General features: G+C 40.3%; 1 protein-coding gene across 7 annotated transcripts in view; it reads left to right on the forward strand.

The window, feature by feature from the left end:
- LOC129763536 (Ca(2+)/calmodulin-responsive adenylate cyclase) overlaps positions 1 to 24,744 on the forward strand; it is a 154,527-nt gene that overhangs the window by 83,032 nt on the left and 46,751 nt on the right. For all 7 annotated transcript variants that reach the window (XM_055762701.1, XM_055762707.1, XM_055762708.1 and 4 more), the window contains 2 exons: positions 22,441 to 22,698; positions 22,762 to 23,115. In XM_055762701.1, the coding sequence (XP_055618676.1) occupies positions 22,498 to 22,698; positions 22,762 to 23,115 (555 nt within the window). In that variant the 5' untranslated portion in view covers positions 22,441 to 22,497. The remainder of the gene's footprint in view (positions 1 to 22,440; positions 22,699 to 22,761; positions 23,116 to 24,744) is intronic.

A 24,744-nucleotide genomic window follows, 5' to 3' on the forward strand; every position in this document is an offset into this window, starting at 1 on the left:
CAATGGAAGCGCGATGTCAACGACCCAGATATAGACGCCCCCACTGATCGTTGGTTCAATTGGTAGTGATCTGAGAATCGTCGTCGTTATCGACGTGTAAGACAGCTCTTTATATCCATTTATGAGTGATCGTTGTAATTTATGTTGTCCGCCTATGATCGCTATGATAGGAATGCGTCTCTCTGATCTCCGTCGCTCTTCATTACCGGCTATCAAGATTCCGTTCGTCGGTTTGATCTGATCGCGTCCAATTTGTCTGCGTTCCATGCGCGTACAAAAACTGATCTAGGGCGGCCTCAGTGAAATCGATATCGTCCGTTGCTCGGATTCTTGGTGAAAAGAACGCACCCTAAGTACCCCACATCCCCCCACACGCGAACAAGCTTCAAGAGACGATGTGCACCAGCAGAAACAGCAGTAGCAGAGCTCTATTCCATGATGGGTGTCGTTGGGGTAGAAATAATTGTAATTGGATATTGGTCCGTGTCCAACGGGTGATGAGGAATGGGGGAATGGGGGGTCTCGAGTAGCAGCTGGTAGTGGCAGTGTAATGTATAATGCAGTCGCCGCTGTAATTAAGTGAGTCTCTGTGGAATGGTGTTTTCTCACGGATTGGATTGGCGTAAATTGACTCTCTGTTCGAAATTGATGTAAACAACAAGCTCGAGTAATTTGCCATCGAGCATCGAGAAATAAGACTGGTCGGTCCCCCGCCAGTGTTATGAAATGACAGGAATAGTGTTTCAAAAACAGTCCATTTGGGTGAATTCCCGCTGCTGGAACCGTTCCAAGGTATCCGTTCTGCAACGAATGTCAACAACACCCACTGACCGGCCACTGGTTCGTCCCGCGTCCGATGATATGTGTCAGCAATGCGAGTGAGGGAAAGCTTTTAATCCTCGGAGACGACGTATACAAGTCCCGATGGTCAATACGTCAAGCCGAGATACGGACACACCACAGTCCGCAGCGCAGTTGATTGACAGTCGATATGGGTTCGGTTGAATGATTTTTGGCTTACATATGAGTGAATGTTTTCAACGCAACTGTCTGTCCTTGTTGCATATTTAGTTGCAGTTGTGCTGCCCGCAGCGTCATCCATTGACAGACGACTTGATCTTGTGATACGAGTGCGGCTTGGCGGGTAACTTTGGTGACTTCGGAAATGTATACTACATTTGTTGAAAAGTTTGTTGTATTGAGAGTAGAACGCAATTCTTATTTGACATTTTTTATTTCACATGTCAGAATTGAAAAAAATGAATATAATGAATATAATGAACGAATTCAACGATAGATCGCAAAGATGTTTATGTTAATCTATTGGAAATATGTCTACGTAACACAATAAATGAAATTATATTTTGCCGAAACAAAATATTATTGAATAATTGTAAAATGTGAAGAAATGTCAAAACGAAAATTCCAGGTTCTGATTGGTCCAATCTGTGTTCCTAAAACTGTGTCGACCAAAACGAGTAACCAACGTAACAGAGAGACGAATTTTGATTACATGAAATTATTGCGAAAACAATCGTAGCTAACCATCGTGCATTAGGGTGTCTTCGTAGCCACTTGGTTACGAGTTCGCTTACCAAGCGATCGATCGTGAGTTCAAACTTAGGGCCCTCAATTGACCATCTTTGTGTTGTTATAGAATAACTACGTCCACGCAACCATCATCAGCGAAGGAAATCGATCCACGGTCGAAATAAGATCGATTCATTCATACAACTGCTCAGCTCTGCAAGACACATCGGGCTGCTGTTCTATAAATAACCCAACAATGATCAATATCAACTGTCTCCGCTGTCCGGTCTGCTGAACAATGGAAGAACAGAAAGAATACCCTTACGCCTAAATGGCTACTACTGTGTAATTTATAGGTACATGTACACGATTAAAACCCGGCTCTGTTACAGCTAAAATGCTAATGAGCTTAATAAATAAATAAATAAATGGGATAAAAAAACCATCGTGCAGCATTCTATCCAAAGAAAAAAAAGTGAAGCAGCATAATAAATACTGCCTCTGCTGCGGCAAACCGTAAACTTCTGTTTTTGTTGAACGGACACGCAGGTTTGTTTGCTTCAAAATGCACCCTCAGAATATGAACCAGGAAAACAAGAGAAATATAAACTCATGTTCCGCACTAGCCCTGGAGGCATTATATCAATGTTTCACAACTATATATTAAAATATTCAGTATCGAATCAGAATACGTTCTCAGAATATGTGCATTAGGGTGGTAATGGATGTATGGAAAAAAATCATCATAGAATGTCAAAAACCGACCATATACATTTTGTTTATTGGCAAAAAAATGATCTGTGCACAGTTTCAGCTCAATCGGACATGATTTGGGGGTGCCTCAAAGCGCTCAAAGTTCTGTTTTTTTGATCCTCGAAAATCTTCCCCCCTTGGAAAAAAAATCGAAATATTTTGACGTAGGATTGCGTCTTTCGGGAACATATTGGGGTACAAAATTGAAAAATCGAAAATCGAGCACATCGTGAAAATTGTCCAATTTCAAACTCTTATTGCTCAGTCATTTCATGATGGATTGATGAAATTTTTGCGTCAATCGATTTCGGCACTCCATAACAATTGTTTATATTGAAGAAAATAATGTATGTCATGAAACTAACTATCGAACAATTGAAAAATCTCAACCCCTATCTTAACGGAAATACCCACTTCTGATTGGTCGAAATTGACGACACATGCGCCGGGTCCCTAACAGAGACATCAAAATCAAGCTGCCTGAGGGAATTCGGCATTGCAAATACATAAACGTAGTGGGAGCTTTTGTTCCAACCGAAATGTGTTCCCTAACAGAGACATCAAAACCAACCTGCCAGGGGGAAATCGGCATTGCAAATACATGAAAGTAGGGGGAGCTTTTGTTCCCACCGAAATGTGTTCCCTAACAGAGACATCAAAACCAAGCTGCCTGGGGGAATCGGCATTGCAAATACATGAAAGTAGGGAGAACTTTTGTTCCTACCAAAATGTGTTCCTTAACAGAGACATTTAAATCAAATCATTATCACAGAGTTTAACGATGTAATTCTTCAACCACATCCGAAATCAACAGATAGTCAACTATGCGGTGGTGTCTCGGACACAACCTTCCTGTGACTTTTTTCGATGCCAAATGACTTAAAAATGCATGAAACGTCGAGATCTGTTCTGACGTCTGTCATCTCGAAAAAAAATTTTTGTCGAAAATCGTCCTTTTGGGACTTAGCCTGAGAGGCAATGAGCCATCATTGGAAAAAATAATTATCGAATTTAAAGAACCGACCTTGTGCATTTTGTTTATTGGCCCAAAAAAAATACCTGTGCAAAATTTCAGCTCAATCGGACATGATTTAGGGGTTCCTCAAAGCATTTAAAGTTTTGAATTCTCAGTCTCAGTCCCAAAAAGTCGATTTTCGGGCAAATTTTTTTTTTGAGATAATACAGATCTCGACGGTTCATGCATTTTTAAGTCCTTTGGCATCGATAAAAAAGTTCGATTTTCGAAATTTCCTTTACTTCCCCCTTGGAAGATTTTCGAGGATCAAAAAACAGAACTTTGAGCGCTTTGAGGCACCCCTAAAACATGTCCGATTGAGCTGAAACTGTGCACAGATCATTTTTTTGGGTCAATAAACAAAATCCCCCCCTTTTCGTGGATCAAAAAATCAAAACTTTGAGCGCTTTGAGGCACCCCTAAATCATGTTTTTGGGCCAATAAACAAAATGTACATGGTCGGTTTTTGAAATTTGACTTGACCATTTTTTGCTGCCACCCTAATGTACATTGTAAGCTCAGAAACAAAGCAGATTTTAAGAAAAATTTTAATTTTGCCCCATCTTTGCATCGGAGGGCAGTATAAATGAGATTCTATTTGCGATTTCACTCTAGTATCTTTCCAACCAGCGAGCAGTTAACAGCGTTTCTTGAGGCTAAGAGATACCTATAATATATTTTAAAATGCCTTCGAATTTTGAAAGTGAATCTGTCTGTGTGCGTCTTTGACGCATGATTACTTCTTTCGGGAACACATTCGAAAACAAACTGAAAAACAGGAAGTGGGTTATATCTATGGTATAACCGCAAGGGTGACGTAGGTTTATCGTTGATTTAGAGATCATTTGTTTGAAGTTGAATCTTGAATCAGAGGAACTGGCAGATTATTTTCCGGATCTTTTCGATGCTAAATGACATCCAAACGGAAAGAATTCCGTGCGTGTATGTGTGTGTGTAGCGGCTGCTTCGATGGTCACCTTCTCTTCTCCTGAAGGATAGGCTTCTCTGTGCTCCCTGACAGTTTCAAACAAACTGCTTGCGTTCAGGGCAGATCTCGATCCTTCGCCGACCAGCACCCTTAGCAACGATGTTGCCTTGTCGATGTCCTCACGAAAAATGAATGCGTCTCACCATCAGAATATCGCTTAAGTATTGTTTTTGTGTGTGATTGAATCGAGAGAAGGCGTGGTTTACGATAGCAATTTGGAAGGCAAACTAGAGGGGAATGAACTCTCTGAGCTCGGAACTTTCGGCGACTGTGCAATAATCGATTGCGGGCGCATACAATATTGAATACGGAAATATCCTACTGATGGGGAAGAATAATCTTCAGAAGCTATCCTGTTAATTGCGATTGATTGAAAAATCACAAAACCAAATGTATTTGGTCACAGTGTTACATGGATAGAAAACATTCAAATAAACTCTTTCACATGAATGTATTTTTAAATTCCCAGAGGAACCGCAGATTATTTTCATGATCTTTCTCGATGCTGAATGGCATCCAAATGGAAAGAATTCCGCGCGTGTATGTGTGTGTGTAGCGGCTGCTTCGAGATCATCCCGTTTGTGGCATCACTCTCCTCCTGATGGATTCCCTTCTGGCCTAGGGTGCACAAACAGGCTCTTGGTGACACCGTTCATCCGCGCTTTCATGATAAACGAAGAGCTTCACCACAACAGCGACAACATGCTCCAATCGCTGTTCAATTAGAACTGAGTGGATTTCCGAGCGGCGCTCGCTTATATACCGATTGGTGATTTCAATAGCCTGTTTTGAAAGCAATTTTAAGACTATTGAAACAAGTTTTTGGATCAGAAAGTAACAAGGTTAGAACGCGTAGACATTTTATCTTTCGAATGAAGTGTTTATCATACCATCTCGTTCAGTTGTTTAGGAGCTATTAACGCTCAAAATCTCGGTCTCCGGCGTAACGCTTTCGTTTTCGAAATTTTGATTTTACACCCCGGTATAGAAATGAAAGACGTAGTCCTACGTCAAAACAAAATTGGCCGCCACACGAAAATTGTCCAATTTTGAGCGCTTTATGCACAGTCATTCCTTGATGGATTTTCAAGATTTTTGTACCAATCGATCAGGACACTTCCTGACAAATTTGATACAAAATTGAAAATTATAAAATTTTGGAACTCAATTTGCATAGCATTGAGATGAGTAATTCAATCGCCCACATACATGTCTCTATAGCGACATAGCAAGGGACCATCGTTATAGAGAATTGTAACTATAAAAGATTGTCGTTATAGAGAGATTAGATGTCGCTATAAAAAGAGAAAAGCCCAGGGTCACGCAAACCAATCAAATTGTATTAGAAACAAAAGCGAATGATGTCTAACCATCTTGAAACAAAAAACATTAAACAATGAATATAAAATTCAGCTCATTCGTCCGATACAAATTTTTCACTAGATAGAAAAAATTGTAAATTGTTAATTGGTATTTTGTTAACCCATTTTAGGCCAAGCGTTCGAAAAATCGAAAAGCAACTTTGATAATTCTTCATGGCTTTGGAAAGCCTCTATATGGTAAGGTTTTGCCATCAAATGATAGCTCAGTTTATTAGCTATCACTTACCATCGATTTCATTCAATTTTGTATACAATTTTGTGTGATCAATATATACGGTTTAGCTCGAGCCCACCACGAGTAATCGGTTTCTCACATTACTAACCATAGATTTAAGAAAATTGTTTATATATATAGTTTTTGAAAATATATTTAAGAATTCGGCTCCTTTAAACTTATGTAATTGAGCCTGTAAAAATAAACGAATTAATAATAAAAAAATATATATATATATATACGGTTTAAAACAACTATGTGCGGAAAGTATAGGTTATGTACATAACCTAACAAAAAAACTTAATAAAATGTAAAAATATGTAACTTTTCTACAGTATTACTTTGATAAAAGAACACACATTGTGATGTAGGAAAAAAAACATTGGATTGAACCTCCTACAGAACCAAAAATGTAGGTTTAGGCCAATGTTTTTGTTTGGCGCTATTTTGATTTTTTGTCATTTTCCGGGAAACGGAAGAACGGAAAAAATAATTCTTAAAGATTGGGGTTTCTGTAACGCCAATAATCAAAATTACACCAATGGTTTATGTTATAAAAATAATTTTTACAGCTTGGTCGTTAATGGGTTAATAAACCAGCATAGATAATCTGGAAAGCATCTGCTTGCTGGTCTTGAGATGGTGGGCTTATAGTTTAATTGTTGAATGCTCCATCAGGTTCTGATTTAATAAATGATTGATTTCATTTATCTCATTGCCAGACAAAAAATATCAATTGAACATCGCTGAAGCCAATATTCTTACCCTTTCACGACTCTAGTCCATATTTTTGATGATGAATGAATTCGCATTGTGCAGCACATTGAATTCATTAGACAATGTTGTCTTGTAGTACCCTTTCCGAACCTTTGAATTATATCCAATTTATTTTTAGTGTTGAAGATTTTCGTGTATTTCAACTCACTTTGGACAGTGAATGTCTTCGAAGTGAAACAAACGACAGTTCAAGTTGTTGCCTGAATTTGATACCAAAAGAAATATCCATATAACAATTGCGCAAACAATACATTCATTTTTAAATTCATTGCAAATTTTATTCTTTTGTTCTAGGACGGAGGTCGTTATAGAGAAATGTCGCAATAAAGAAAAAAAATTCTATGCGATTTTGAAGGCACCTTTGAACATGTCGTTATAGAGAGCTTTGGCTGTATTTGTATAGTCCTCAATGTATTTCCCTATCACAGACTATAGAGTCAGACACCATGACGATGTAGAAGCGATGAATTATCCGGAGACGAATGAATCGTGAGATTTAAAGTCTCCGTAAACAAAGAAAAAGAATAAGAAGAAGAAGCGATGAATTTAACGAATGGTCAGATATTTAGCTATCAGTAGCTGTTTAATTTTAGATCGAAGAATTCTGTAATAATAGAATACTAGCTGACCCGGCAAACGTTGTTCTGCCATATAAATTATTTCTAGTGAATATTTTGGGTGTTAAATGAAACATATATAACGATAAGCGTGTTTGAATGTTTTAACGATCTATAAAATTAATCGAATGCGATCAATAAAACAGAACAAATGAAAAGGTTTGAACGAAAGTGTGTGTATTTGTAGATTCAATGTATTTCATTAACGTAACTGACGTAACTGTTTGATCTCTTAAATTTAAATGTAAAGTAAAAAAAATATATATTTTTGTAGTAAAGTAGAAAAATGGAATGAACAAAATCAATTTCGTTCAATTGTTGTCTCGTTGTTGGAAAATACGCGCTTGCCGTTTTAGAGGTGGACGGCTAGATTTATAACTGTTCATGAAATGGGTCCAACGATACGTCAGACAATTTCAATGGAGCTGATGTACCGGCCTAGTTGGCAGCGCACTATTTCATCATTTTATTCAATAGAGTATCCACATGATTACTAGATGTCGTTTGAATACATAGAAGACACAGTTCTGACCAGCTGTATGACACCCGCCATGTTTTTGGTGCCAACATCTCAAAAGTCAAAAGTACTTGTTTTCTTCGAAACAGCTATCCGCGTTGGCGGCATCGAGCTTCGTTTACTTGTTTAGGGGAGCGTAAAAAAAATCAATAACAATGTTGGAATTGTATAGCCATATGGTTGAATGAAAGTCAGAAAAACGTGTTTCAAGTAATTAAAAAACATGATGTGAAAATTTTCATTTAAATTTTTTAAATTTAAAAACCGGCTTCGTATCTTTTACTCTGATAAAGATTACATTAACGAGTTTGGGACACAAATTATGGCCCTAATTTGAAGTCGTCACCAGACGTCGACACCATGCCACTGTCATCGCGAATTACCAATTTACCACCATCTGACATATCGTGATGTCGGTGATGAACTTCTACAGTAGAGTGATAGTGAGATTGGCGGTGACGGTAGGCAGAATGAGATAGCGAGAATCGTGCCATACACCTGGTCCTGACCCTAACTTAATTTTTTTTCCTATAAATTTTGTTTGCATTTCTACCAAAATTTTATTTATAATATAAAGCCCTCACCAGAAACAATTTTCGTTCAAGATTTTCCCCCTCTTGTACATAATGTGTTACTTTTTGCATAGAACACATTTGATGTGTAGAGCTAATTTTGACGTAGGACTACGCTGCCGTTCTACGAATTGTTGTCCCATGTTTCAAAATCAGCAACTGAGAAAAACGCAATCAAAGTTTTCTCGCATATTTGTCTACTAAAAGCTTTAAGCATTTCAATTTAGGAATACACCGCGTTTTTTATAAGAACTATACTATTGTTTAACGAAATGTGATGAGATCCTTGAAGTGCACCCGTGGCCGAATGGTGAGCGTCTCACATTATCATGCCGGGTGTTCAGGTTCGATTCCCGTTCTGGCCGGAGGATTTTTCGTCAAAGAAATTTCCTTCGACTTGCACTGTGGTCACGCGTATTCTAGAGCTTGCCACTCGGAATACATTCAAGGCGTGTTATTTGGCTTAAGAAATCTCAACTATGTATTAATGAATGACACTAGTTAATGCATATGTTGAGACGACAAGAGTTCCACAGGGAACGTTAACGCCATTCAAGAAGAAGAAGATGAGATCCTCTCACTGAATCAATCATGCTTGATTACGGGTTTAAAAATTAATGGTGGGACTGTTATGCCTAGAATATCAACATGGGACAATTGAACTTGATGTTGTTTTTTGATATACAATTTTTTTTTGTGTTTTTCCGCAAGATTATGCATAGAAACACCGTTTTATGAAGAAATCAGTGATCTGCAACACCTTCGCAGAATATAAATCTCATTGTTACTAAGCATTCGCTAACAAGGTGTACACGTGTTCTAGTAAACTTTTTCTTATTTGTTTGAGAATTAGTTCGTTCTTCCAAGCCAGAAATGAGTGCATTAGCCCTGCTGAAAGTGTGACATGAAATTCTTGTACTTGAACTGATTTATTCGATATTGATCTACAAGAAATACATGGTGGGACAGTTATGAATAGAATATAAACATGGGACAATTCAGCTTGATGTGTTTTTTTTAAAAGCTGGGAACAAACTATATGTTTTTTTGTGTTTTTTCGTAAGATTATGCATAAAAACAACGTTTTATGAAGAAAAGTGAAAATCGTCAAAAAGTAACATAGGACAACTATGCGTAGAACGGCAGTACGTCTTTCATTCTATACTGGGGTGTAAGTTCAAAGTTTGGTAAACGAAAGCGTTATGCCGAAGCAATCAGATTTTGAGCGTTAATACCTCCTAAACAACTGAACGAAATGGTATGATAAACATTTCATTCGAAAGGTAAAATGTCTACGAGTTATATGTTTGTAACTTTTTGATCCAAAAACATATTTCAATAGCCCTAAAATTGGTTTCAAAACAGGCTACTGAAATCAAAACAATCGGTATATAAGCGAGTGCTACTCGGAAATCCACTCAATTATGATTGCGCAACAATTGAGGTATGATCGCTGGAATGAATGGATGTTTCCCTAACACAGATTTCAAAACCATGGAGCCTGAGTAAATCGCCATTGCAAAGTAGACGCAAGCTGCAGGTACTTTTTTACTCTCTTGCGTTTCTGCGAATCGGAATGTTTCCCTAACACAGATTTCAAAAAAATGGAGCCTGGGGAAATCGGCATCGCAAAATTGATGCAAGCTGCGAGTATTTTTGTACTCGCATGCATTTTTGCAAACCGGAATGTATTTTCCCAATACAGATTCCGAAACCAAGAAGGTGGGAAAATCGGCATTGCAGATTCATTCAAGTCAGCAGTACTTTTATACTCCCATGCATTTTCTCACTCCGGAATTTCGTTTTGCCAACACGGTCTACAAAAGCGGGTACAAATACAACGCTTTGGCTCGCTTATTCTAAAGGGTGTGTCACATCAAATTGTATCACGGAAAAAACGCTGTAGAAATTTAATTTTTAGGAATAATATCTTCAGCTTTCGCTTATAATCAGATAAGAGTGTATAGATCACGTTGGCCATGCTTCACTGTCAATTTTTCGTAAATTTGGAAAAATGTCGTCGAACGAAAAAGAGCGTCGTGAATTAATCCTGTGCACTCATTTCGAGAATCCGGAGTTGTCACATCGGGACATCGGTAAGATGCTGGGAATCGTCCAATCCACGGTCAGCAGAGTACTAAAACGATACTTCGAGACCTTACCATCGACCGGAAGGTGAAGAACGGCAAAAATGGATGCTCCGTCAGTGAAAAAGATCACAAGCGCGTAGTTAAGCAGTTTAGACGTGATCCGAGAAGTTCGGTCCGGGATGTCGCCAATAAGCTGAATTTGTCAAGTTCATTCGTCCAGCGGACCAAGCAGCGGGAGGGCCTGCGTACATACAAGGTTCAGAAGGCTCCTAACCGCGACGAAAGGCAAAACATGGTGGGGAAGACGCGAGCCCGGAAGCTGTACACCGAAATGCTGACGAAGCCGCATTGCCTGGTAATGGACGACGAAACCTACGTCAAAGCGGACTTTCGTCAGCTGCCGGGCCTGTTGTTCTTCTCCGCAGAGGACAAATTCAGCGTTCCGGAGAAGATTCGCAAGCAGAAACTATCCAAGTTTGCCAAAAAGTACATGGTGTGGCAAGCGATCTGCTCTTGCGGAAAGCGGAGCGCCCCCTTCGTGATGACCGGCACGGTAAACGGGCAGGTTTACCTTAAGGAGTGCCTACAGAAGCGCTTACTACCACTATGGAAGCAGCACGAGGGCCCGACCATCTTCTGGCCGGATCTCGCTTCGTGCCACTATTCAAAGGACGTGTTGGAGTGGTACGAAGCCAACGGGGTCACCTTCGTGCCAAAGGAAATGAACCCGCCCAACGCGCCGGAGCTTCGCCCAATAGAGAAATATTGGGCGATTATGAAGCAGGCCCTCCGGAAGAACCCAAAAGTTGTCAAATCGGAGGCGGACTTCAAGAGAAAATGGATTTCTGTTCAAATAAAAACTACAACCTGACGTTGTACTGAACCTTATGGACGGGGTAAAGAGGAAGGTGCGAACATACGGGCTTGGGTTCAAAGTATGAATAAAAAGAAAATGCCAAATGTTGTTTAATAGTTTTTATTTTACTGTCTAAAATTTTCAAAAGGATCGGTCTACTGGGCGAATTTCTACAGCGTTTTTTCCGTGATGCAATTTGATGTGACACACCCTTTAGCTGCATTGGAAGATATCTCTTCGTGTCGAACTTCTACGCATACCGTTAGATGATTAGGCAAAATGTTGATAAATATTTTTAACTATCACCATAATGCATTGACCTAAATTGGGATTTGTTTGCAATTGAATTCATAAATTGTTTCATTCATTCATTAGTTTAATCAATACATACAAAAGATTGCTCTGCACAGCGGCGATATCGTACCCAATGAGGAACATCCGAGGTGCGATTGTTGCTAATTGAAGAAACACAGATGATTACTAAGCCAACGGCAGTCCTACGTCAATCTTCCGGATACATCAGAGGTATAACCCATCTATAGTTTTTGGACTGGAAAAAAAACCATGGCCCTGCAAACGATGCACCACTGAAAATAAAGTCATCGACCACCAGTTCTCTTCAGTTCTTGGAACAAGCCAGATAGTTTATCTATCACAGACAATCAGTAGCTATAATACACAGTGTTCGACTGTGTTTCCGCCACTCATCAGCCAATGCCGCAGCGCTACTGATATGTCATCATTCATCGATATTTCCGGGAGGCATCCGGGAAGCGCGATAGATAATACACACCACATCTCACATGTTCCCAGAGGCGACATTATGCAATTATGCTGCGTTCCACTTTTTTCTGTCTCTTTGACACATCGTACAATAGGAATGTGGTGCCGCCGTTGTGTTTCCAGAACTCGCCTATGTCGGGTGTTGGAAATGAGGGATCGATTTATAACGTATACTGTTATTCTAAATAGACGTTTTGCAGAAAAAAAAATCTTCTAATCGCCGTCTTTTGACCAACGCCTAGGAGGGTGTTATTAATGGCATTTGTGCTCGTATATGCATTGTTGACGTATGCGCCAACCATTTTTTTTTAATTTAGAAAACATTAAAATAACAAAAATTTGACCGTTAATATTTATTAAATAGTGAAAGGTTATTCTATAAAAAAAATCAGTAACGGTTATTTAACCAACTACGAGAAAAAAGTGTTTTCCATCATTATGGGGAGTTGGTGGTTACGTCAGCCATGCATATTTGGGCAGTTTTGCCCCCATTGAACCCTTGTCAGTAGCGGCGGTGGTAACGCGCAGATGAAATGAAGACGGCGACGCCTCTATGGCTACTAATATGATGTCACCTTTTCACGCTTCGGGGGAATCTGTTATATCGCTTCTACTTTATTAATATGTTTACCCCGCCAACCAACGATCTGCCGCCACTAATGTGCGGCAATGGCGGCCGAATAGCTTAATGTTTTTCAAGTGTTTTTTACGTTTGGAATTCTTTTTCCGCAATAACATAATTCTTCGCGCTTGTGTTATTTGCTAATTATGAAGTGGGTAACTATTTGAACGAATTTGTCACAGAAACAATATTGGTAGTAGCCGTGCTTTGTTCGGAAGCGGTTCTCGAACGAAGAACCCTTGTTTACATTCTCACTCAACTCATTCGCGCGAAAAAAAAGCTGTCAACACAAACTCAAGCAGGGTCACCACGCCCCGGTCAAGAAGGTATGATCCGCTAGTAAAAATGTGTTGCAAATTTATTTAGCTGCCATTGCCAAACCTATTAAACCACTCGAACCACAGATCTATAGAACAAGGTGCGCCCATTCGCTAACCATGTTTAACCCTAAACAATCGGCAAATTCGCGAAAATTAAAAAAAGCAGTTTTGCAATCTTCAAATTTGAATGGAGATTTTTAACCTATTCGATACCTATAACCTATTTTTTTTTTATCCCATTTATTTATTTATCAGGCTCATTAGCATTTTATCTGTAACAGAGCCGGGTTTTTATCGTGTACATTTACATATGTTTATGTTTCTATAAATTGTAAATTACACAGTAGAAGTAGTAGCTTACAACATAGTGCTCCCTTGGCCGAGTGGTTAGCGTCATAACTAACATGCCGGGTGTTCGGGTTCGATTCCCGTTCTGGTCGGGGGAATTTTTCGTCAAAGAAATTTCCTCCGACTTGCACTGTGATCACGCGTATTCTAGAGCTTGCCACTCAAAATGTATTCAAGGCGTGTTATTTGGCATAGAAATCTCAACTAAGTACTAATAAAAATGACGCAAGTAATACTACGTTGAGACGGCGAAGTTCCTCTAGGAACGTTAGTGCCATTGAAGAAGAAGAAGAAGTAGTAGCCATTTAGGCGTTAGGTTTTCTGTTCCATTACATTATGGTAAATTACACTCTAGTAGCCATTTCGGCGTAAGGGTATTCTATCTGTTCTTCCATTGTTCAGCAGACCGGACAGCGGAGACAGTTGATATTGATCATTGTTGGGTTATTTATAGAACAGCAGCCCGATGTTTCTTGCAGAGCAGAGCAGTTGTATGGATGAATCGATCTTTGTTCCACCGTGGATCGATATCCATCGCTGATGATGGTTGCGTGGACGTAGTTATTCTATAACAACACAAAGATGGTCAATTGAGGGCCCTGAGTTTGAACTCACGATCGATCGCTTAGTAAGCGAACGCGCAACCAATGTGGCTACGACCTATAACCTATTGTTAATTTCGTTTTCCAAATGGCGCAAATCGTGATGGCAAATGGCAATGCCATCAACGCAAACACAATAGACGAAACGCTTGCAGCGTCAAACGTAATGAATGTAATGAATATAGTAATAAATATGTGATGAAGTATCAACCAAATTGTACTTAATTGTCTTGATTTTGTATAGTTTTTAGATGGCTGTAGAGTGGTTTTCACATTTTGACCCACCTGGCAGTATATTAAGCGCTTTAATTTACACCAGCTTGAAAGTTTGGCAGTTCTCGCGACTGACAGTGGTCGCAAATTGCATTTGCGATCCGGACATGTTTGACGCTGTCAAATGCTGTGTATTAGATAATATGGATGCCCTAAGGGTGAGGGTCACTATGAAGAAACGTCATCAGAGTTCGACTTACAACATCTTCACTTCTGTATTCACATCACTTGACGTTGCAGCGAGCGCCATGTGGACACTGTCAATTGTAAAAAGCAAAAGTTTCAAGCAAGATTATTATCGCCAATTGCATTCTCATTGAAGTCGCGCGTTATGGCCTACTGCTGGGCTGTCACGAATTGAGGCTATGTTGCATGTTTTTCCCTTTTTTACTTCTAACCTTTCGCCGAGCGATGGCGCTCGCAGCACAGCAGGTTTGATTGACAGATTGAGTGAATAAAGGGTCATACACGATGGGAATTTGTTTCGTTACGAAGCAAATTTGAAATTCATTACACAGAACAAACAGATCTTCCCACATCGTGCGCGCGATCCTTGGAAAAAATTTGCATCCAACTCACGCCGCTCCGTTTTGCTCATTCATCCATCCTGTGTGCGGCGTGAAAACACGACAGAATAATTTATATCAATATGTGTGTGTGTGCCTGTTGGACTGCAATTAATTCAGAAAGCGTTCTCCAAATTCCGAACTTCAAGTGCGGGGCGGCGGACATTGGCTATCGACCGCGTCCGAGAATGGGGCGATAAATTGAACGCTTGAGATTGCTCAATACGAGGAGCAATTGCTGCTTCTGCTATTGCTGCTGCGTGACTCGATGGCGAAATGGATGGTATGTGCATCTTCTCTTGTTGCTGCTACTGCTCTACGTACTTTATTTATTTTATTTTGTTGATATTGCGCTGCAAATATATTACACTTCCAGACATTAATTGGATTGTAGTCTTTGTACTGTACGCTTGCGTCCGAAGAATTACGTTTAATGCGTTTAAAATGCTGATCCATCGCATTTCAGAATCCACCGAAGTGTGGACCGACTGATTGGATTACAAACGAATGAAATGTAAATATCAGCCAATGACTGGCTGGCTGTATTGGGGCCATTTACGTGACGTTGAAAATTCAATTAATAAAAATGAAAATTAATGGTGTCAAATCTTGAATAGTGTCACTTTTCCCGACGCAAAATCCCTATCCCTATCCCTATCCCTATCCCTATCCCTATCCCTATCCCTATCCCTATCCCTATCCCTATCCCTATCCCTATCCCTATCCCTATCCCTATCCCTATCCCTATCCCTATCCCTATCCCTATCCCTATCCCTATCCCTATCCCTATCCCTATCCCTATCCCTATCCCTATCCCTATCCCTATCCCTATCCCTATCCCTATCCCTATCCCTATCCCTATCCCTATCCCTATCCCTATCCCTATCCCTATCCCTATCCCTATCCCTATCCCTATCCCTATCCCTATCCCTATCCCTATCCCTATCCCTATCCCTATCCCTATCCCTATCCCTATCCCTATCCCTATCCCTATCCCTATCCCTATCCCTATCCCTATCCCTATCCCTATCCCTATCCCTATTCCTATCCCTATCCCTATCCCTATCCCTATCCTTATCACTATCCCCATCCCCATCCCCATCCCCATCACCATCCCCATCCCCATCCCTATCCCTATCGCCATCCCATCCTATGGTTATTGTAATTGCTACCTTATGTACATAGTTTAAAAAAATTAGAGAGGATCGGGTTAAAATTGGCTGTTTGTCAGCCAATTCGACGTGGAATTGCCCTACATCATTACCATTGTAAAAATAATCCTAGCTAACCATCGTGCATAATTCTGTCTAAGGAAAAAAAAGAAAAAGTAACAACGTAATAAATACTGTGTTTACTACAGCAAATCGCCAGTTTATGATTTGATACCATGTTGATGTGTATGTGTACAAATGTTTGCTTCAAAATGCATTCTCGAAATATGCACAAAGCAAACATAGTGCAGAGCATGCGTTGACGTGCAGAAGCGAACATAAGAGTAATATTACTAGGTGAAGATAGACGAAATTCTATTTCCAATTGAACAAACGTCTTTTCATCGTCAGTAACGATTCGATGCAAAAACCCTTTCTTTTAAGCCGTTGGAGCAGTTGTTCGCACGGGAAAAAAACGGCGTTCGACGATTGGATATGGTTTGCTGAGCTACTCCAAGTGTATCTGTATTTCTTTGACGTAGGACTACGTCTAACCGGAAGATATAGGGGGTGAAATGGAAATCTAGGCACTGAACAAGTAGGAAAAAATGCAAGATTTGGAACGCTTATAACTCGAGCATTTCTCAATAGATCGCAAAGGTTTTTGCATCAATTGATAGAAAATATACCTACGCATCTATCATAACGAATAACATTTCATTTTTCTTGAGATAAATAATTGAATAATTGTGAAATATCAAGCATTGTCAAAATGCACTATGTGCCCATTTTTGATTGGTCCATTTTGTGCTCCTCAAATCGTACGGACCAAAACGGGCAACCAGCGGCAGCAGCGAAATAGAATTAAGCACGATTGGAAAGGAAAAAGAAAAAAATGAACGAAACATTGGTCGCAGTCTCACGCATGCGTAATTCTCGATCCAGCCGTTCAAACCGTACACCACATCGGTTCGCATCACAACACATCAACAAACCAACCCAAGCAGCCATGTCTGGACATGGTAAAGGGGGAAAAGTGAAGGGAAAGGCAAAATCCCGCTCGAACCGTGTTGATCTGGAGTTCCCCGCAAGGGTAGCTAGGCCGAGCGGGTTAGTACCAGTGCACCAGTCCACCTAGCCGGCGATATATAGTTTCGGCCGCCGAAGTGATCGAGTTAGCAAAGCTGCTCGTGACGATAAGAAAACCCGCATTCGGAACAGAACACATTCGGTTCGGTGGACATCAAGACAACAGGCAGTTGCAGCGAGTGGCGAGTGGCAAACGCAATCGCAAAACGGCATCAGGTAGCAGAAGAAAAAAGTTTGTTCTTTATACAAACTGCTTTGGTGGCAAATCCAGAACAAGGCGGCATCGAGGGCGTTCGAAATGTTTTTTTTCAAAACCACGAGTACTAAGTTTTCTAAATTGGAATCATTCCATAAAACAAGGCGCTTTTCAGGGCCATTAAACCTTCCAAAAAAGAGTTTAGGAAATACAGTTCAATGCTTTCTAAAACAATATCCAAAATAATAATAAAACACAAATTGATTTTTTCATAATTTGTTTGCCAGGATTTGATGAGTATGTGAATTTGGCAGTTGTTCTGAGCTTATTGATTTTCACCAATTCTTAAATTGCTTCTAGATTGAAAGTACAGTAATTTACACTTATCTCGACATTTAGCTAATTGGACGGACATGTAATGCGACATATTTAGTTGGACATTTTTGTAAACATAGAGTTCGGGGTCCAAATTATGACCCCACATTGAAAGTCGACATTGTACCACTGTCATCGCAAATGTTCAATTACAGGTTAAAATTACCTCCAATCCGATACTGAGTGGTGGTAATGCGACGTGCCATTGAATGTAATTTACTGTAAAATATGTCACAAGCTGGATGGGAAGAAATTTTGCAACTGTGAAAGCTGTGGCGAGGGCAAATGCAATCGCTAAACAGAAAGGTTTAGCCGAACAAGATGGGGATATCGAGTGATAACAAAACAATAAACTCTTTAGATTGAAGATAATTTTGTGATACTGAAAAGGACCCTTTTTAGCCTGCATGTGAATCCAACGAGCGAACAAATCGTAATGAATGTATTTGTTTGCCATCGCTCCCTTTTAACGTTCATTCGTTCGTCTCGTTGGACTCGCCCCTCTGGCTGAGTCTGCCGATTTATCTCTATCCTGTGAGTGTGTCCCGCTAGAGTATAAAACACGCGGACCCCAAAAAATATCTTATTTTCTTTCAAACCGTAAACCCGTGTGATTGTACGGCATCGGCATCGTGGACGTAACAAAGGAGGACAAGTTAAGGGAAAGGCAAAGTCTCACTCGAACCGTGCAGGTCTCCAGTTCCCTGTTGGTCGCATTCACTGATTGCTCCGCAAGGGTAACTAGGCCGAACGGATTGGTGCCGGAGCACCAGTATACCTAACAGCGATTATAGAGTTTGGGCCGTCGGAGTGCTCGAGTTGGCGTGCAAAGCTGCTCACGACAATCAAAAAACCCGCATCAAGAACAGAGCAGCTTCGGTTCGGCGCTCATCAAGGCAACAATTAGTTGCAGTGAGTGGCAAAGGGTTTCTCCGGCACGTCGCATTAAATGTAATTTACTGAACAACATGTCACAAGCTGGATGGGAAGAAATTTTCCAACTGTGAAAGCTGTGGCGAGTGGCAAACGCAATAGCAAAACAGGAAGGTTTAACCGAACAAGATGGGAATATCGAGTGATAACAAAAACACAACACCAAAGGTTCTTTTCAGAACCATCAACATATTCATAAAGAGTAAACAGTAAACTAATCCATTTTTCAGGTAGATTTTCAGGTTCACGTAGGAGAAGAAAATAAAACAACATATTTAAAATATATCTTTAACAAAAGCTGTCCCCTTTGTATAGTATTACGTCACTCCGGTTATGTCCCCGACATTACCCACCCGTCTTTTTTTGTGTTTGTGACGGATCTTGATCGAGTAAAGCCTCCAATTCTTCATCTTCAAACTTTATCGGCGGTCCGAAACGTTGAACTGTAACGTAAGTTCCTCTAATTTGCGCAGTTCAACTTGTCATTACCCGAACATTAGAAAGAAAGAGAGAGAGAGAGAGAGAGAGAGAGAGAGACAGGAAAAGAGTGAAAAAGAGCGCACGGGAGAGAGAAAAACAGAGAAGGAGAGATGGAAAGAGAGAGAGAAAAAGAGTGGGAGAGAGAGAAAAAGAAAGAAAGAGAAAGAAAGAAAGAAAGAGTGAGAAAAAAGAGAAATAGTGAGAGAGAGAAAAAAGAGAAATAGTGAGCGAGAGAGAAAAAAGAGAAATAGTGAGAGAGAGAGTGAGAGAGAGAAAAAGAGAGAGTGAGAGAGAGAGAAAAAGAGAGAGAGTGAGAGAGAGAAAAAGAGAGAGTGAGAGAGAGAGAAAAAGAGAGAGTGAGAGAGAGAGAAAAAGAGAGAGTGAGAGAGAGAGAAAAAGAGAGAGTGAGAGAAAGAGAGAGAAAAAGAGAGAGAGAAAGAGAGAGAGAAAAAGGGAGAGAAAAAGAGAGAGAAAAAGATAGAGAAAAAGAGAGTTCGGTTATCATTGAGTGGCAGCGATTCCCATTCAGTAACGTGCCGGTCTTGATCATCACGGAAGAAGTACGGCCCAATGACGCCGCCGGACCATACACAGCACCAAACCATAATTTTTTCGGGATGCAACGGTGACTCATGGAGTACTTGTGGATTGTTGCCTGTCCAATAACGCATATTATGCTTATTGACGAAGCCATTCAGCCAGAAATAAGCCTCCTTGCTGAAGATGATTTTTCGATGAAAATCCGGATCATTTTCAAGTTGTTGCTCAGCCCAATTCACGAACATACGACGCTTCTGGTGGTCAAGCCGCTTCAGTTTAGGCGTCAATTTGATCTTGTAAGGATGTAGGCCAAGATCTTTTCGCAAAATTCGCCACAACGACATCACAGGTATGCCCAACGCTTGAGAACGACGTGTGAGACTAATTCGGATAGCGCTCTTAAAGTTGAGGCCATTGACTCCGAATTTCGGTAGTAAATTTTAATAATCACGACTCGTTGTTGGATCGTATATCTTTCTATTATGAAGTGGCAAACCTTACTGAAGAGAAATGTCAAGAGAGCGGAAAAATAATTGCGTCATTTGCTGTTCAAATCGATCTACTTTTGTGGGTCCCTATTGAAATACCCGTTATGTTGCAAACAAAATTGACTTTCGCGTGTCAGGCAATAGAACCACCGACAACAGTATCCCATTTGCGACACAATTTGCCCTCATAAGGAGTGTATCGAAAATAAGCTGTAAACACGTTTTCAATCTTAAAATTCATTATTATTGTTTAATCAAACAAGGAAACCGTGCGGTAATGTTTTATGAACCTTCTTCTTACAGTGTGTGAAGAAAAACAATTAAAAAAAATGATTAAATTTCTGCAAAATTCGATGATATAATTTCCGAGCTCTGGTTTTCGCTCGTGATTTTTGTTCAGAACTTTGTTTTGATATTTGTTGCTTCTTGTATGTCTTCGGGTTGTTCCGCTTCTTGATCCGCTGCACCAATCCTATCGTCGTCCCAGCTTTTTCCGCCAAATGACGTATTGACATCGATTTGTTCCGATTGATCTGGTTGATTATCTTCCGGTCCAGATCGGAGTTGGAAGGTCCTGGTTTTCTTCCTCTTCCCGATAAATCATCGAAAGAATAGTGTTCCCCGAACTTCTGGGTGATGGATTCGACACTTGCCGGATGAATACCGAAACGTTTTGCCACTTTATTCATTGTAATACCTGTATGCAGTCATTAGTCGTGCTCGCCGTTGCTAGGTTCAGCTGCAATCAACAGGCTTCGTTCATTCACCTGGTGTAACAAAAGTGAATAATCTCATTCTGTCAAGTATTTGAATCATCCACTCATTTTCGATTATATATATTCGTGAATGTTAAGTAGCATGACCATTGCGGTGCACATTGACGGATTTCCAAACACTGGTTGTTTAAGAAAATAAAAAAAAATGCTTATCTATCTGCTAATTTTCACTATTTACAGAAGGTAGATCAAAATCCCTTAGAAGTAAGAAGAGTTGCCAATGTTTCTTTCATATAATCATGATATGTCTTCTAATTTGGCACCCTTGAAAATAGACGTAGATTTAGATAAAAACCTCTAAAATGAATAGATAGATTCCAAACCAAAACAAATTTAAATCTCAACAGATTGGATGTACAAAGTGTAAATTCAAACAACTTTGAAACAAACCGTTAAATATGGGATTAACATGTCAATAGCACATCCCAAAGATTCTCCATATATCTGACAAGTATATTCAACTCCCGAAGGGGAAATAACAAACTAACAAAAACAAACTTATTATCAATTCTAGACGACGAGAGCGGGGCGATACGCGTTGGTTGTACACAACTTCACCTTTCGCGTCCGTTTATTTCCCTCGCTGTCGAAAGTGTCCTTCCGTAGCAAAACCCCGGCGACGGTGACGATGTAGCGGTGGCGGCAACACCAGAACTTTGACAGCTATAGGTGAACTTTTTACGTTTACGTTTCTGTTTTGCAAATGAAGCGCTTCGTACGGTGTGCCAGTGCAGGATTATACACCCCAAGGTGGGGTGGGGTAGTTGGGAAACATTTTGCGTGGATTACTCTCCTCGCACTGACCACCGTCCGCCACCTCCGGAATCGGGGACGAACCGCCGAACGGTTTGCGCTCAATTGAATCGTTGTGTCGTGAAGTAGGTGTCGGAGTGTGCGCTAGGGCAGGGACAGTAGCGAACAGGAAAAAAAACGTGACACGCACGTTTGTTTTATTTTTAGCCTTAATATTCTGTCATTTCGGAACGACGCATAGCTAATGTGTGGTGCCCCCCTCCCAAGGGGGTTCAACCAGATGCAGATGACAGTTACGGCGCGAACCTTCGAACGCGAAGAGTTTATCGCGTCGCGCGCAAATGCGTATCGAATCGACAAACAAAATGTGGCTGTCTCTCGCACACATTAGGCCGATACTAATTTCAGAGTTCAGAGTTGGGGTTAACTAATATGGATGGCAATTCGCCACGGGATGTCGTCATCGTCGTCGTCTGGAGATCGATTCGCGTCGATTGACCAATGGAATCAATCTCAGGGGTAGGCCACGTGACGATGGTTCAAAACAATAGCGCGTTTATAATGGGACACCACTTGACGACCGCGCGTCATGATCGTTAATCATTCATCAAATACCGCAGCCCTCTTCGCCATGATGATGATGATTACCGCTGCCGAGAATGAGAAATTGCGCGAACATATGATTGTTTATATTTACCTACCCATCTCTCGGAAAGCCACTTTATTTGTTTACCGCAAACAGCAACACAAACGCGCTAATATCAAATGCAAAGTCAAATCGCACATACACAGTTCTGCTCACGTTTTTCCGTATTCTTTGTTTTGCTCTTGCAGGATCGCGCTAGATCCATCAATCTCTCCAACCTGGACTCGTGAGCCGGCATCGCCACCATGGATCACGCGGTTCATGCGGCCCGAGGAAGACCATGGAACAAGCTACGCTTCGAGAACAACGAGCTAGAATGTCTGTACCAGCGATACACGCTCAAACTGCAGCGGTTCTCCGTAACCGGAGTGGTCGCCCTGCTGGTGGTCCTCTGTGGGGTCATGGCGGGGCTCAGCCTCGGCTACAACCAGGCTCCGACGTTACATGTGAGTGGTGTTCACTCTTTTAATCATTTTACCAATGAACAAGATGTTTGATTCTTTTTTCAGAACGTCTACAACTCCTTCATGTGCCTACTGTTTTCGGTGATCCTCGCGCTGCTCCAGTTCCGACTGATCCGCGACTCCCACCTGCCCTATCTCTGCTACGGAATTCTGTTCTTCACGGCGGCCTTCTGCTTCATCTCGATGCCCACCGTCGGGATAGTGTTCCCGGTGGACACGCGCGAGGTGATGGCCGAAGGCGTTTGGCAGATTGTGTTTGTGGTGTTCCTGGCGTACGCCATGATGCCCCTGCACATCTGGGAAGCGGTGCTGTTCGGCATTATTCTACCGTCGATCCATGTGGGGCTGACCGGGTACAACATCTACAACGAGAACTTTCAGTATCTCGCCTTTCAGCAGGTTGGTTATGACGTTCAAATGCAAAGTTTAGTGAAAAGAAATCCATAGTTTTCAGCAATTTGAAGTCAAGAAGGTAGCATCAAAATACGTCACAATGTGAGGTTAGATATTTTTGAGCAATTTTCCATCATTACAAATAATTTATAGGTGTCGGCTGTATTTTGTGCCAAATAAGGGAAACATTCTAGTCAACAAAGCGTTATTTGAAGGATTTTTCTTTTTACGTGATCTATTCGAATAAATCTGTCGCTGAGACACGAATGGTTTCACCACTTCAGATGTGGAGATTTTTGCATCGAACACAAAGAGTATCCGGCGACATACCAATTATGAGAACACTTGTAATACTAACCTCGAGTCAACCGCGAGTAATCGGTTACATATTACTAACATAGTCTAAGCAAACATTGTCAAAATATTGAACTCCCGGCCCCGTTAGGCTGACGCCATATGAGCCTTAATAAAATATATATTTTGGATAAAAAAGAGTATCCGGTAAGGTGGAAACGTTTGAAGATGAAGAATTTAAAGTACTTTCTCATGAGGGTTCAAGTCAAATGCAACATGAACTAGCAAAATTTTTAGGTGTAGCTCAATAAGCCATTTCGTTTCGTTTGTGAGCTTTCGTAATGATCTAAAACCTCAGAAAAAGATTCAAAAATTTCCAAAGATCCAAATTGGATAACGACAATTGAGTTATCCCGCTACAATTGGAACTGGTTTCCATAGAAATTGAGGCGTAGGGACTGCTACAAAGTCAAAAATGTGAGGAGTTCTCACGTCTGATTGTTATTGGTAATGGAAAATGGCTTCATTATCCGACATTATATACAGTCAACTCTCCCTAACTCGATATCCAAAGGGACCATCGAGTTAGGGAGGTATCGAGATACAGAACATTTTTTCCTATTTTTTTTTATGTCTCAAATTGTCATATATTAGGGTAAGTGTCCCAATTATGGTATGAATTTGAATTTTTGATTCATTCCCTTAAAGTGAAAAAACACCTTTCTCATATAAAAAAAATATTTTTTCCAGAATCTTTCAGGAGGTGATAGACGGTTATATTTCACGAAAAAAATCCTTCTACGCATATGTTAGAATTTCAACGATGACAGACTTATAGAACTTTTTCTTTGTTTCGGATTCTGTTGGCTCAAACTGACTCTACATTGAAAAGTATGCTACGTAATCCGATTTTGTTGCTTTCATTTGAAAGATGAGAAAATTTAGTACAGGATATAGTAGTGGAACATCTAAATTAGTGGATTAAACATTTTTGAAGTGGAAAATTTAAAAGTTTTTTTTTATTTGTAATTATTAATTTTATCCTAAGAATTCATACTAAACTTGATTGTTTCTATCAATTAAATTAAAGCTCTCTAACCTCTCTACAATTTGTTCTTTGACGCCCAACTTCTATCTCTCTTAATTTCGCTGCAATATCGATATAAACAATTCCTGATGAAGATTCAATCAAAATCTTCAAAAATCGCGGTTTTTAACCCACTGTACTTATAAAAGCCACTTAAATTTCACCTTAATGCTGAAAGGTTTTTTTTTTCTTGAAATTATTCATATTTGAATTATAAAAAAAAACTTTTTTTTTCAAACTGTATACAATCGAGT

This window comes from Toxorhynchites rutilus, chromosome 1, assembly GCF_029784135.1.
Source record: "Toxorhynchites rutilus septentrionalis strain SRP chromosome 1, ASM2978413v1, whole genome shotgun sequence".
Classification (NCBI taxonomy): domain Eukaryota; kingdom Metazoa; phylum Arthropoda; class Insecta; order Diptera; family Culicidae; genus Toxorhynchites; species Toxorhynchites rutilus.